Source organism: Xenopus tropicalis, chromosome 7, assembly GCF_000004195.4.
Source record: "Xenopus tropicalis strain Nigerian chromosome 7, UCB_Xtro_10.0, whole genome shotgun sequence".
Classification (NCBI taxonomy): Eukaryota; Metazoa; Chordata; class Amphibia; order Anura; family Pipidae; genus Xenopus; species Xenopus tropicalis.
The window spans coordinates 101,642,738-101,657,554 of NC_030683.2; the positions used below are offsets into that span (position 1 = coordinate 101,642,738).

Sequence of the window (14,817 nt, forward strand, 5' to 3'; positions counted from 1 at the left end):
GTGTCTGAGAATATATGTAAAACTCTTGGTGGGATGCCAGGAGTTATAGTTCAACAATGCTGATGATGCACAAGTTAGACATCCCAGAGGCAAAGACTTTTATGTAATGAGAATTCCTGACGTTAAAGGGAAGCTATCCTCTGTTTGCTTGGAAATATATCTGTACTTAGGTCTGGCCTATGTGTGTTTTTTACTAAGTGATCAGTAACATAAATCCCATAAACACCCCAACAGCTGAGCCCCATACAGCTGCAGATCTCTAATGCGCCCTGATTTGAATAGAAAGTAGAGGCGTATGTTAGAGAGGTGTGCTTACATCATGGGAAACAGAGCTATCAGCCTGATTGATGCAGCAGGAATAAGAGCCAAATTCAGTAATCTCTGGTGTAAATGTCTTGCTTTCAGCACCATGGCCAGATGAAGACTCAATGTCCAATTATTTCATTTGTTAATTCTCTCCACCCTTATACATACAGAAAATGGACCAGCACAAGGAGAATTATACTTAAATTATAAGATGTCTTGGGGCTTAAGACAGTTTGGAACAGTTTGGAGCTGCCATCATTCAGTGCTGCAGTTTCCCACCTGTGCTACTGCCACAGAGAATAAAACATAATAAATATTTCCTATTGAAAATCACATTAATAGATTAATGGCAATGTGAAAGAGGTACAGTTTTCAATATTGGGACTAACTCTGCCTTTTAGCAGCTGGGAAATCTTAATTCATCCATAGTGGGGAAGACAAAAGTTCTTTGTGACAGAGGAATAAATAGCTAAACTCAATATCATGTGCAGCACTTTCAAAACATGGGAAGAATAGCAACATTTTAGGCCTGCCTTAAGCTGGCTACACACGTGGCAATGGTCGCACAAAAGATTGTTCCAACCCTCCACTAACGTTCAAGGCTGAATTGTCAGATATGGAGGTAGAGACAATAGGATTTCTACCTCCTTCTGCCGATTCAGCCCTGAACATAGATTTTTCTTGGGCACCTTCAGTGGCGCCCGATCAAAATCTTCTAACCCACCCGATTGACGAGTCGACTGATCAGCAGCCTCCTGCAATATCGGTCGCCTCGCCGACTTTCCATACAGGCACCGAATATTGTACGAAACAAGGTTTCGTACGATATTATCAGTGCATGTATGGCCAGCTTTAGTCTTTGCCAAGTCTTGAGACATTCCTAATGGCATTGCTGTTAATGCCCAGTGAGGGAGAAGGCATGAAATCATAAATATGTCATAACCTTATATTGTATATTATATCATAAAAGGACAGAGAGCCGCACACACAAGGACTTAGTGATTAGTGAAAAAAAATTTATTTGAAAAAATCCAACGTTTCGAGTACTGACTGTCTACTGACCTGAAGAAGAGTACAGTCAGTACTCGAAACGTTGGATTTTTTCAAATAAAATTTTTTTCACTAAGTCCTTGTGTGTGCAGCTCTCTGTCCTTATATTTCCTCATTTTGCCAGCACCCAAGGCATTTGAGCCTTTGTAGGGTGTGCTCCACTCTTCCTTGTATATTATATCATTATACAGTACATCTGACCACATTTGCAAATAGTGTACAAATCCTGCTTAACAATAAAGATTAATTTTCTTTAGAAGCATAAAAGGAAATGTTTTTGTGATGTTATAGTGAAGTCCAGCTGAGCTGTTACACTTTTTCATCATTAGAAATGTATCCAAATAACAAGAATGCTTCTCTAAGAACCTGGAATCTGGTACCCAAATGATAAGATGTGCATTTATACAATGGTTTTTGTCTTGATTGAGTCATTGTACTAAAGATAAACGTTGCAGGGTCTTACTGATTGTTAAGCCATCTAGGCAACAAGGTTTCCAATGCATTTATTTTGTATATTTCACTCTTCTTAGTTGGCCTAAACTATTTTCCCCCTTTTCTTGGTCTGTCAACTGCATTACTGACTTCAACACTAAATGCATGGTAGTATGGAAACATTCAGAAACTAGTAACTTCTTATAAAGACACCGAATATAAGATTGGTGTTGTGTTGTACAACTAAGAGTTGTCCGACCATTGTGCTGGCTCTGTTTGCTATTGACCCCAGTAGAAGGCAACTTACCCTATTACAAAGTAACCTGACCATTATGCACAGCTTTCCTCACTAGGCCATAGTCCTTGCTTAGTGCTTAATCAAGTGCCTGGATCAGAAGATGAACCCCTGGAAAAGTAATGCCATTAAGGAGTTACTAAGTAATAAACAGAAGTGCACTGATTCTAGTAGGCACAATTATCAGTGCCCTTTGGAATCATGCCTACTTTATTACTTCCCTTTAAACTCTAGAGCTTTTAGAGCCTCTACTCTGTCTGGAAGGTTTTCCAATTGAGGTTAGAACATTGTTAGTGGCAATGGCTTCCATGCAACCAAAAGAACATTAGAGAGGTTTGACACTGACTTTGGTCACTGAGGCCTGGTGTGGAGTTAGAGTTAAAGAAATTTTTTTTGTCCCTCTTTGCATTTTTCAACTGTGGGGAGTTATGGTGTAGTGATAGAAACCTCAGCATTCTGGCACAACAGCGATTAAATAGAACATTAGCCAATCTTTTTCCATTGCCATGACTGTTGTGGCATGCGGTGGGGTACTGCATTTTGTAAGCTGGGTGATGTCAAAACAAAGTTAGCTGTAAACTTCCTGAGTGGGGCCCATACAAACTATGCATTTCTATTCTTGTTGACAGCACTGGTGGCGTCACTGGTAGCAATGCATCTAGACCTGTCATAGCAATCTCAAAATTAAAATCCCACAGGCCTTGAAGAGGTTAATTGCCATTTAAGAAAAGTGCAATCTTCTTAAGCAGCCAGTCATTTTCCATGTAATGTTTATATACTGCATTACAGAATATTGCTAAAAATACCCTGTTAGCCAGCTGTGGCCTCCCCACATATGGAACGTATCACCCAGTGCATGTTATACTCACCTTTGTGTATGAGAGCACAGCTGTAAAATTCCCCAGATACACAACTGCCTGTGGCTTCCGCTGTGACAATCTGATTTTTGCATGCAGAAGGAATGGAGGAAGGCTGATGTTGCTATGGCCCGACTGAACAAAAGCCAGTGACATTGATCAAGGACATTATGAGAGTTCTGTTAAAATTTACTCTACAGATGGGTCATACCTGTATAAGCTACCTGGACAATATTCAGTCCAGTCCAGTAAACTAAATCAATTAAAAGTTTACTGTTGACTCTTGGTTTCTATCAGATAATGAACTGAGCAGTGTTCCTTGCTATCTATAGGCCTTTTGATACCTTGCCCTTCCAAGCACTTATTGGGCAGTTTTTCTTTGTCCGCCGTAGATTGTAAAATTCAAGATGGAAATCTCTAAATGCTCTTTGTGGTGTAAAACCAGCACTGCTCATTACCTGAGAACACCATTTCCCCAGTAAAGCATGGCCCTTCAAAGCAATTCGGCAGCTTATCTGGTTGTGTATGGGGTCCTTTGATGGGCAGGTTTGATTTCCCCCTCGATTCAAGGACCACATTGACTCATTGATGCAGTCCTCCCTGAGACGGCTCTTATTCCCGTCATTGTAATTCAAACATTTCACCATGGGGACAAACAATCGGATTAGCACAATATTGGCCACCTTAGATGGGCATATCGGGAGAAAGATCCACTTGTTTGGCAACCTTGCCAAATGAGCGGATCTTATAGTGTCTGTCCACCTTTACATGTAGCACAGATGAGACCTTGGTTTTGTTTGCAGAAAAAAAGATCTTGGCTTAAACTATATTTTCATAAAGTTATTGATAACACTTAATGGAATCATCTTCCACAGATTCATGATTTTAATCAACTATAACAACCCTTTTTGGGAAAAAGTAGTTTTTTTCCAAAAGTGACCAACAGTTGCCTTAGGCTTAAATATATACCTTGGCGTGCTCTACCCAGTGTAAGGAGGTAAAACTATAAATGGGATATGTTACTATAAATTACATACAGATGGTTATTGTTGGGTGGATTTAAAACACTTGGAGAGCAATGTATAATGATCAAGCCAATGTATTTTACAGAAACAAATTCATAAAACCATTGAACAATCTAAAGAATTTCCAAAATGTGCACAATAGGAATTCTTTGATGTTGTATTTGGAATGTACCTAGCGAGAGTGCATGGTCCCTGCCAGCGTTTAATACCAATGGATCATGCATTATTAAGATCTAGTCTTTGTTTTGAGAACATTGCGTGTCTCGTAGATATCAGCATGTTTTCCTTTGTCTTGGGCGAAAGGTAAACTTAAAACTATAATCAGTTTTGCTTCAGTTTCCAAGGCTTTAGTGATTAAACATTTCCAAACATGTTAAAAATGTTTAATGAAACAAGTTTTGGCATTCCATTCTAATTAAACTCCCTTTTGTTCACGAAATATTTCCAAGCGTTCCATACAGAACCTGACGCTGAGCAAGTTGTGATGGCACTAAACCGTGTACAAACATTGCATGTTAAAGGCTGCAGAAATGATAGGACACACATGGATTGCTCCTACTGTCATGTAAAATGGAAAAAATCTTAAGACCAAATACTTGGAACAGACCGAACGGAGAGAATGTATAGCTGTTAAAGTCAATGAGAACTGCCCTAAGCAAAACTTAAGCCGTTTTTTTTTAATTCAAGCTTTTCTAAGGTGTTTTTGAGAGCTTGTAGACTCATTAAAAATGATGTGTAGTATGTGAATATGATGCACTTTAGTTTATTGTAATAAATAAGCAAATATTTGAATTTGGTAAAAGATTATTTCAATTCGAATTTGATAAACAAGTCTCTTAGTCCCATTGGGTTACACCAAAATAAATTCAAATCAATTATTACTGAGGGAAGGACCCACTAAATTAAACACATCAAAACAATTCAGATATATAATAAATTCCTAACCAGTTCTATAAATCATATATAAATCCTAACTATGCACATAAACTGGAGGCTGCTGCTAGTAGTAGTGGGATCTATTAAATATGGAATTCTTTTTGCGGTCTTGTCTAATTAAATTGAATACATCATGGAGATAGTAATGCTGGAATGCTGGCCACACAATCTGAGTTCTGGATATCCATCTGACTGCCATATGTGCTGTTTGGTCAAATGAATTACAGTAGAAGTCTTAGGAGTTCTGGACGGACCACTCACATTCACGGAACTGGGTCATTTGATGGTTTGGCTTTTAGTTTTGATCAGGCTATCACACAGAGGGTTGATGTGCCTAATGGGTAATTTTTGAGGCTGACACGTCCATGGATAATCATGAAGTTAGACCAGAAATTGTTCTTTGTACATATGGCCAGCTTTAGGCCAAATCCGTAATTTGTTTCTGATAGGCATTAGAAATTAGGGATGCAACGCATCCCGGATTCGGGCCGAATCCAGCCCTTTTTTGAAGGATTTGATTGAATCCACGGTCCCGGGCGAACCAAATCCTAATTAGCATCAATTAGCATATGCTAATTAGCATTTGGAAGGGTTAAATGGTAGGGGGAATTTTTTAACCTAATCAGCATATATGAGTCGGATTCGTCCGGGATTCGGCAGAATATATCGTGGTGGGTTCGGGGGTTCGGTCGAACCCAAAAAAGTGGGTTTGGTGCATCCCTAATAGAAATATGATATTTTAAGGTATAGGGATAGGGTAAATATGAATGATTGTGTTGTGATATGACCTTTGCATGTCAAAGATGCCATGAAATTGAAGCAGTTTCATGTAGAAGGAGATGGTAATTTAGCTGTCATTGCTCTTTATGACTTTGTTGAGGCTCTGCTCTTGAGATGTTATGAACCAGTTTGAATTGAAACTGAATTTCATATTTTTTTCACTCTTATACGCCCTTTGCTTGTAGTTATGGACTGCAAACTTAGAATCATTCCACATATATCCAGAAATCTGTAAAGCGACTGGCCTGTTTCCAAGAATTCTTCCTTGTAACCTAGAGAACACTCCATGAGCAATGTGAATGTCATCTAATATAGGCATGGAAAATGGATACAACATGGGCTTTTACAGTAAAGAATGTAAACCATCGTGTTTCTTTGTCACGGTGACGAGAAGAAGCACCCAAGGAAGCATTCTTTGCATGAACAAGTGCAGTTTTATGACAATGTACATGTTTTTTCCCTCACACCATTAGTGAATTCCTGAACTTAGTGGTTAGCCTGATGAGCGTCTGCGCTACAGGATTTCCATTAATAATTATTACAGATATTCTCCTCTGAACTAGTTTTAAGGTAGAGCAGAGAGGGCTGTCAGCATTGGAGGGAATATGTGTATAACAGCTGTACCCTTGTAGTATATACCCATCAGCTTTTCACAGAATGAACATCCCAAATGTATAGATTTTACCCTTTTTCAGGCTTGCTCCACCTGTCTACATCCCCAGGGCCCCGTCTCCATTCCTGGCCTAATCAGATATGCTTATAGTATGTCTATTATTGCCTTTTTGTATTAGCTTAGAAGATTTGTTCCACTTGATTGTTTGAATTCATAGTTCTATTTAGTGATAACTCATGATGACTGCTGTACATTTTAGCAATTGCTTGGAGTTGTATTGGATTTAGATAGCTGGCATAATTCATCATTACACTATTGCAGTGGAACAGGCCTACTAAGAGTTCCACGACTAGACTGGTAAAATCACTATACAGCAGAAACCCAGTTTTACATCTCTGTATTTTACTTTTTCCCACATTTGTCATGGTCACATACAGGCAAACTGTGTTTTTTATTTGTTCCCTAATCTTGTGCTTTTCTGGAATTTACACCATTCTGAAGAGGCCCCCTGGCAAGCAGGGTTCTACTGTAATTTATTGCATGAGTTCCTACCATCCTAAAGTAGCTATCCACTGTCAGTGAGCAAGTTTATATCATGTATGTCTATTGTGGGTGGAAATAATAAATATCTTGATTTCACCTGTGGGATTGACTAAGGTTGTTGCTGAAAGGCTCAAAGCGGTGAATTTGGGTCTACAATATACAGACTGATTAATAATTACCATGCTGAGATTATACTAAACTGATGGTCTTTGTATATACAGGAAATCTGTCACAGTGAATAACAGCCTTGTAGTATAAAAAGACCACAAATGATAAAACCAGATGAAATGTTCCACTCTGGTCATGAACTGAACATGGTTCTCTGAGAAAACAAGAATAATGAGCTGCTTACTGTATCAGATTTGTTGATGGAAAGGTAGAAATGATGGCAACATGCTAATATGTGCACTTTAAAAATAAAAAAAATTGTTCTTTAAGCGTGAACAGATGATTTACTTAATATAAAATAGCCACAGTTGTTAGATGACAAGCTTGTATTCCAGAAAGCTTAGAAATATTGTAATTCAACTTATACCACAATGTTCCAATGAAACAAACATCTTTATTTTATATTGATTAGCTTCAGTTCTCTGTAATTGTAATTGACTGTACAGGTGTCTTGTAATTGATAGTAAAGTGGGACTCCAACCAAACGCAACAGGCAGCCTTGAGATTTAAAAATAAATGAATAAATAAATAAATGTAACAGTAGTAGACTGTCCTCAGCCTGTTCCTCCAAATCCCACAATCCCCAGCACAAGTGATGTCAGTAAGGAAAGGAACATCACAGTGCAATGCATTGTGGGTTATGTAGTCCCTGCATGCTGTCAGTAAGCTGTGGTGAAGTTGTTACAATTTGTAACATCAGTGTTTTAGTCCCTCCTCCCTGCCAGGATTTCATATGATGCAGAAATAGGAGAATTGTTTTGCAACTGGATTTTAGCTTATAAAAATGGCATTTATTCTTACTTTTTGAAAGAACAGAATACAGTAATAGGTATATAAGTGGTTTATGTGTTGTGTGGGCTCTTTAACAAGTTTTGATTCAGAAGCCGAAGTTCCCCTTTAACTAAACTAGTATAAATCCATGTTGATGGCAACACAGTTAAAAATTACAGCTAGTCTACCAGGAAACCCTAGGTCGAAGCATACTGGATAACAGATCCAATACATAATAAAATTATAGACTTTAGTCTAGTATATTAATGTTTTATTAGTTGTGCTCAGGCTCTAGTAACCTATGGCAGCCAATAAGCACTTAGTATTTTCTGAATTATTCTTTGGAAGCAAGTATCAGGGTTTGCTGCTATGTTACTAGACCTGAAGCAAATTTACCCATTATATATATATAAAGGGATTTGTATTCCACTCAAGGACATAAGTTTAAACCCATTGCCTGTTCTGCATCCCAGACCCACACTATAACACTGGTTTGTTTCAGCCAATCAGTCCTTCAGTATTTTCAAGACTTTAATTTTCACCTTTTTGTTGGGGGTAATATTTCAGCTTTGTATTGAACCCATAATGGACCCAGTCTGGTAAATGGTCTCCGGGAGACTGTTCCGCAGGTACAACATGATGAGGGAGAAAGCTTTAAGATGTGAGAGAACAGTAACTTGCTTCCTGCTGGCTCTTAACTGTTGTTCTATAGACGCTATAAAGTATAATAGACTTGGCTTTTTTATATCCACTGTACCAATAAATACAGTATATAGTAATGTGTAATGAATTGAAACCGATATGTGTGCTGCGCTAATGTCTTCCTTTACCCTTTTGCCTATGTTCCCAGATGTTGACGAATGCCAAACTCATAATGGAGGCTGCCAGCACAGATGTGTCAACACCCCAGGGTCGTATCACTGTGAGTGCAAACCAGGCTTCCGTCTGCACTCAGACAGCAGGTCATGCATACGTAAGTAGCCAAATTGCAGTGCTATATTCATGGCAATTATCTGATGCCACTGGCACCGAGGAGACCCTGCTGGAATTTGATGAAGGTTTATGCACAATAAAGGAATACATTCCAACCATTATTGTTTCTTACATTTCTGCTAATAAGAAAAATGATTTCTTTTCATGGTAATTTAAACAGGCACTGGAACATCAATAATTATTATTCCTTCATGTTGCCAGAAATACCAAATAGTACAGTATATTGGTATTAAATATTCTTTCCTGCTGGCTATTTTTCTGTCTGGCTGCCAAGAAAATCTGGCTCATCCCATGGTTTTAGCCTTGTCTAAGCAGCTATTTTATAGTAGACTGCCTGCCCACAACCTTTTTTTTAATCACTTTTGGTTATCCAGAACTGAAGGTCTTTGTATGTACAAGAAAGCTGTCACAGTGAATAACTTGTCTAGTGTAACAAACCCACAAAATCAGAAAACCAGATAAAACATTCCACTCTGGTCATGAATTGAACATGGTTCTCTAAGAAAACAAGAATAGTGTTAAGCAGCATGCTAATATGTGCATAATGATAAGAAATTGTTCTGTAAGCGTGAAGGTGATCACAGATGAGTTACCAATAAAGGCACTCTAATATAAAATAGCCATAGTCAGCTTACAACACACATACAAGTTTGTATTCCAGAGAGCTCAGAAATATTGTAATTCCATTTCCCCCAATGTCCAAATAAAACAAACATCTTTATTTTTCACTGATCAGCTTCAGTTTTCTTGCCTAAGCCGCTATTATATAGTAGACTGCTTGCCCACAACCTTTTTTTTAGTCCTCTATTTGTATTATAATCCACTAGAAACAAGCCAGAAGGGAACCAGAAATAGGGGTAGGCTGATGCCATTGGCGGCATAGACAAACTAGAGATCCTCTGACCCATTATCAATATATAGAGGACATTAAGACATTCTGTGCATTAAGCTACCAAGCAATACCCTCCCCTTTAAGCAAAACAGGGATTGTTTGTCCATATATTGCAATATATTCAAGCTGGTCAACTACGTCACAGTCATCCCCAGTCTGACCTACACTCACTTTAATTTGATTTGTTAAGAAATCTACTGCTTCATTATACATTTTACACAGGGACTGAGCTTTACCTGCTTTCAAGGTTAAAGCTCCAAAATGGTTGCCCTTTTTATTGGCCACCACTGGGATCACCTGACTGTAGCTGGGAAGGGTGGGAGCTACAACATGGACCTGGCCCTGCTCATGTAAACTATAGCAACAAAGGGAAAGTTGTGTTCACCACTAAATTTGAAACCATTAGGTGGGGTGCTACTGGGATTCTGGCCCAGTGTTTCTCTTAGCTTAAAACTGTACTGGCCCAAGGTACTAATGTAGAAGCACCCCGCCGGCATCCTTCTTCCTCTCTGTGGATCTTCTGTTTTGCCATGAGCAGAGTCACACAAACAGCAGAGCATATTATCTAAGCCTGGTTTCTCACTCACCGCACATCCATGAGGGAGGAAAGATGATGGTAAAGCTCCTACAGTAGTACCTCAGACTGGTGAAGTTTTCAGTAAAGAGGTGCACTGACCAGATGTCTTAGGTTCTCCATTATAATCACTTGGGGGGACTGGTGGGTTTAACTTTTCAACTTTTCTTATGGTAGTAGCACTTTGTATTAAATGTTTTTTTGCAACTGTACATTTGTCTAAAAAGTCTCCTTTAAGTAAATGTGGCCAGGACTGGGTATTGGGGGAGGAACAAGAAGGCATTTTCCTTGGGCACCACAGCAATGATGGGGGTGTAATCAGTGTCAGAAGCACATGCTGTAAATGTGTTAGTTATATTTGTGCCCAGACTAGTGATACGTGTTTTATAGACCTCACTCCTACTGGAGAGGGAGAGTTTTATTACTCTGTGTAATGCCATAAGCTCTGTGTGTCCGGTGCTTTACACAGCAGCAAAATATCATTTGCTTCACATTCCATATTTCTTTCTTCTTGGTTTGGTAAATATCTTAAGTAGTCATAGCAGTATTCAGTGTGAAATTTTGAGGGTAGCGTATTACTTTCTCATTCTAAATGAATATTCTCCTTCCCGCACATAGGGTCAGTGACCCTAGCAACTACCTGTTTGTAGCTGTAACACAGTGATCCCCAACCAGCGGCTCTGGGGCAACATGTTGCTCCCCAAACCCTTGGATGTTGCTCCCCGTGGCCTCAAATCAGGTGCTTATTTTTAGATTGCTGGCTTGGAGGCAAATTTTGATTGCATAAAAAAAGGTGTACTGTCAAACTGAACCTTCTGTAGGCTGCCAGACAGAGGCTACCAAATAGCCAATCAGGACCCTTATTTGGCACCCCAGAAACATTTTTCATGTTTGTGTTGCTCCCCAACTCTTTTACATTTGAATGTGGCTTACAAAAGTGGAATCTGAAATACCAATAATTAAAATACATTTAGAAAAAGAAATAAAGACCAGATGAGAGCTATTTAGATGGGTATTATCTGCAATATATTTAATGTTAATTGTTTTAAAGGAAAGGCCCTACACAGGCCACCTCCCCAACTGCTTTACCAGACTCCTGAAAGGGGCCCCTGCATCCCCATACCTGGCCATGTTGCATGTTGTAACACTGCTGTGATTGCCAAAATGGTGGACCAATTTCCTGGTGAAAACAGTCTTCGCTTCACCATTAAGATGGGGTAACCTATTACCAGTTGCTGCTGTACTGTTCAGTTCATGGCTTTGTGGCAGCAGTTACTATTTGTCAAGACAATATTCCCTTATTTAAAAAAATAAAAAAGATTGTTAAAAAAAAAGACAATATTCCTTTCCTAATCTCTAAACTTTTTATAAGACCTGGACAATTCCCCATGTAAAGATATTTTTCATATTAGATGGCTATTAACTAAGCTTGTTCTTTGAGTAGGAGTCTTTCATGTAAAATTGTAGTATTCCTGCTTTTGTATCATAACATATTGCACCCATAGGCACCCATAGGCAGCTGCCCTAAACATGGGCTATTATATGGTAGATACATCCCTGGGATAGACAATATCACGGGAAGCAGACCTTGTCACTTCTAAGGGCCCAGGAGTGTAGGGAACTCTATGGAACAGCAAAGTCAGTATATATATATATATATACCAAATCAAACACAACCAGCACCAAGGGTCTTGTGCTTCAAACAAATATTAGTGTATTATAATTGCATGTACAACCGACGTTTCGGTCCCTTTTGGGACCTTTTTCAAGGTACAATTACATACAACAACTGTGTTTAAATAGCCTCCTCCGATGAATCCAGGGAGTACCAGTGACATCATATGCACATTAACCCCTAGTGACCATTAACCCCCGACATCATGTAACATAGTAACATAGTAACATAGTAACATAGTAAGTTGGGTTGAAAAAAGACATATGTCCATCAAGTTCAACCATAATGCCTATATATAACCTGCCTAACTACTAGTTGATCCAGAGGAAGGCAAAAAACCCCATCTGAAGCCTCTCTAATTTGCCGCAGAGGGGAAAAAATGCCTTCCTGACTCCAAGATGGCAATCGGACCAGTCCCTGGATCAACTAGTACTAAGAGCTATCTCCCATAACCCTGTATTCCCTCACTTGTACTAAGAGCTATCTCCCATACCCCTGTATTCCCTCACTTGCTAAGAATCCATCCAGCCCCTTCTTAAAGCTATATAATGTATCAGCCAGCACGACTGATTCGGGGAGGGAATTCCAGAACTTCACAGCTCTCACTGTAAAAAATCCTTTCTGTATATTTAAATGGAACCTCCCTTCTTCTAAACGAAGTGGGTGCCCTCATGTCCGTTGGAAGGACCTACTGGTAAATAAAACATTAGAAAGGTTATTATATGATCCCTTTATATATTTATACATAGTTATCATGTCACCTCTTAAGCGTCTCTTCTCCAGTGTAAAGTATTAATAATCCATTCTCCATGTAAGTATTAATAATCAATGCTTTCCTGATACAAAAAAGTGCATTAGTTTTTCACATTAAATATATTGCATGTTTAGTATCACACCATAATGCAACAATGTTAAAAATATCTCCACTATTGTGGACAGTTTAAAGTGCAACATTGTAAAAAAATCATCCATCTCTGTGAGTGATTTAAAGTGCAATTTTGTTAAAACAATTGAGTTTACAAATTGTAACAATACATTATCTCTCATGTCAAAAATCTGAGGTCTCCTATAATGTTAACCCATAAGTTTCCAAGTGTCCAACATTTTTTTACTTTATTATATCAAAATACATTACATATCACTAATAATATATATATGTCTATACACTTGGGTCAACATTATAAGATACCAATATACATCCTTATAGGCATCACTTTTCTGTCAGAAAACAGTTCAATTGCAGCGTGGTATTTAGTCCCCTTGGCACAACACATCCCAATTTGTGAGTCCAGAAGGCCTCCTTTTGCAGTAACAATCGATTAACATCTCCTCCTCTCCTTGGAATTTTCACACAATCTATTGGCATGCACTTAAACGAAGAAATAGAGCGCTTTGCTTTTGCCCAATGCTGTGCAATTGGTTGCTTTGAAATATCTTGTTTCACCCTCTTTTTGTCATAATCAGGATCTAGTGCTGCCCAAATTGTGGACCGGTGGATACTAATTCTATCCTTCAATTGTCTGTTTGTTTTTCCACAGTATATCAACCCACACGGGAATTTTATAATATACACCACATTTTGTGACAAACATGTTAGCCTGTGTCTGATCGAATAAGATTTCCCATTGTGCGGATGATAAAATTTGTCCCCTAGGATTAATGTATTGCACATCACGCAATTACCATATTTAAACACCCCACACTTTTGAGAACTGTTTCCTGTTGTGAGTAAATACTTGCCCGTAGGTGTCAGAAGCTCCCTCAAATTCCTGTTCCATTTGTACCCGAAACACAATTTTTTGTCAACCAATTTGGACAGTTCATTGTCGGTATGGATGAGTGGCCAATACTGTAAAAGAGATTTTTTGTCAAAGCACTGCATGGACCATATGTGCTAGTATCTATATGGTATTCCGTGCACAGGGGCAGCTACATTGTAGAAACTTTCGGAGTGTGGTGCTGTTGTGTGGACATTTATATATATTTATATATTTCTCCAAAAGTTATGTGCACTCCAGCGTAGATCAATTAGCTTTATTAATAACTGACATCATAGCTCAAACATCAACGTTTCGGTCCGGGTCTAGGACCTTGTTCACGATGTCAAACCCCATATATATATAAAAGAATTCACAGTGTTCTTGTGATGAATAAATGTATTGCCTGCATAAAGAAGAATGTAAGTATTAATTACTCACACGGCTTAAAGTGGGATATGTATTAACCAGCAGTGCATGTACGGGTGGGGGATTGGGTGTATAGAATCCCTACAATAATTCATCAAGTTTCCAGGGTTTCCATGAGATCTACAGATGTTTTAGGGCAAAGGGATCCAACAAACACAAGTGTTTTTCCTGATTTCTGAGTCTGCTAACTACATAAATATGCCTGGGGATAGCTAAAACAGCAGAAATGTTCTACATTTTTTGTAGGCAGTTCATGAAATAATGTTCTTCTGTGCAGTATTTTAGAAGCAACTTGTGTGCAAGCAGCGCTGAATGATACATCACACCTGCTGGACAACTCACTAAACATTGCTACACTTCTTAACGTCATAATGATTTGTGAATCATTCTGTGCATCCCATGCTTTGGGTGTGGGCTGGGGTATCATAGTTGGTGTATGTGAGCACAAGCAGACGTGTCTACAGATTCTGTAGGAGCTGATAAGTTATACCCAATTCTTTATAAAATAAGAGTACAGATTTTGTGAATGTTGTGTAATTGTAGATTCTATTAATGCCTATAAGAGGGGCCTGGATGAGTTCTTGAACAATCATAGTATCCAAGGCTATTGTGATACTAATATTTACAGTCAGTATTAATGTTGTTATACAGTGGAGGAAATAATTATTTGACCCCTCACTGATTTTGTAAGTTTGTCCAATGACAAAGAAATGAAAAGTCT

General features: G+C 38.6%; 1 protein-coding gene across 2 annotated transcripts in view; it reads left to right on the plus strand.

Moving 5' to 3' along the window:
* megf6 (multiple EGF-like-domains 6) overlaps positions 1-14,817 on the plus strand; it is a 256,246-nt gene that overhangs the window by 177,575 nt on the left and 63,854 nt on the right. For both annotated transcript variants that reach the window (XM_002933860.5, XM_004916199.4), the window contains one exon: positions 8,627-8,749. In XM_002933860.5, coding sequence (XP_002933906.3) covers positions 8,627-8,749 — 123 coding nt within the window. The remainder of the gene's footprint in view (positions 1-8,626; positions 8,750-14,817) is intronic.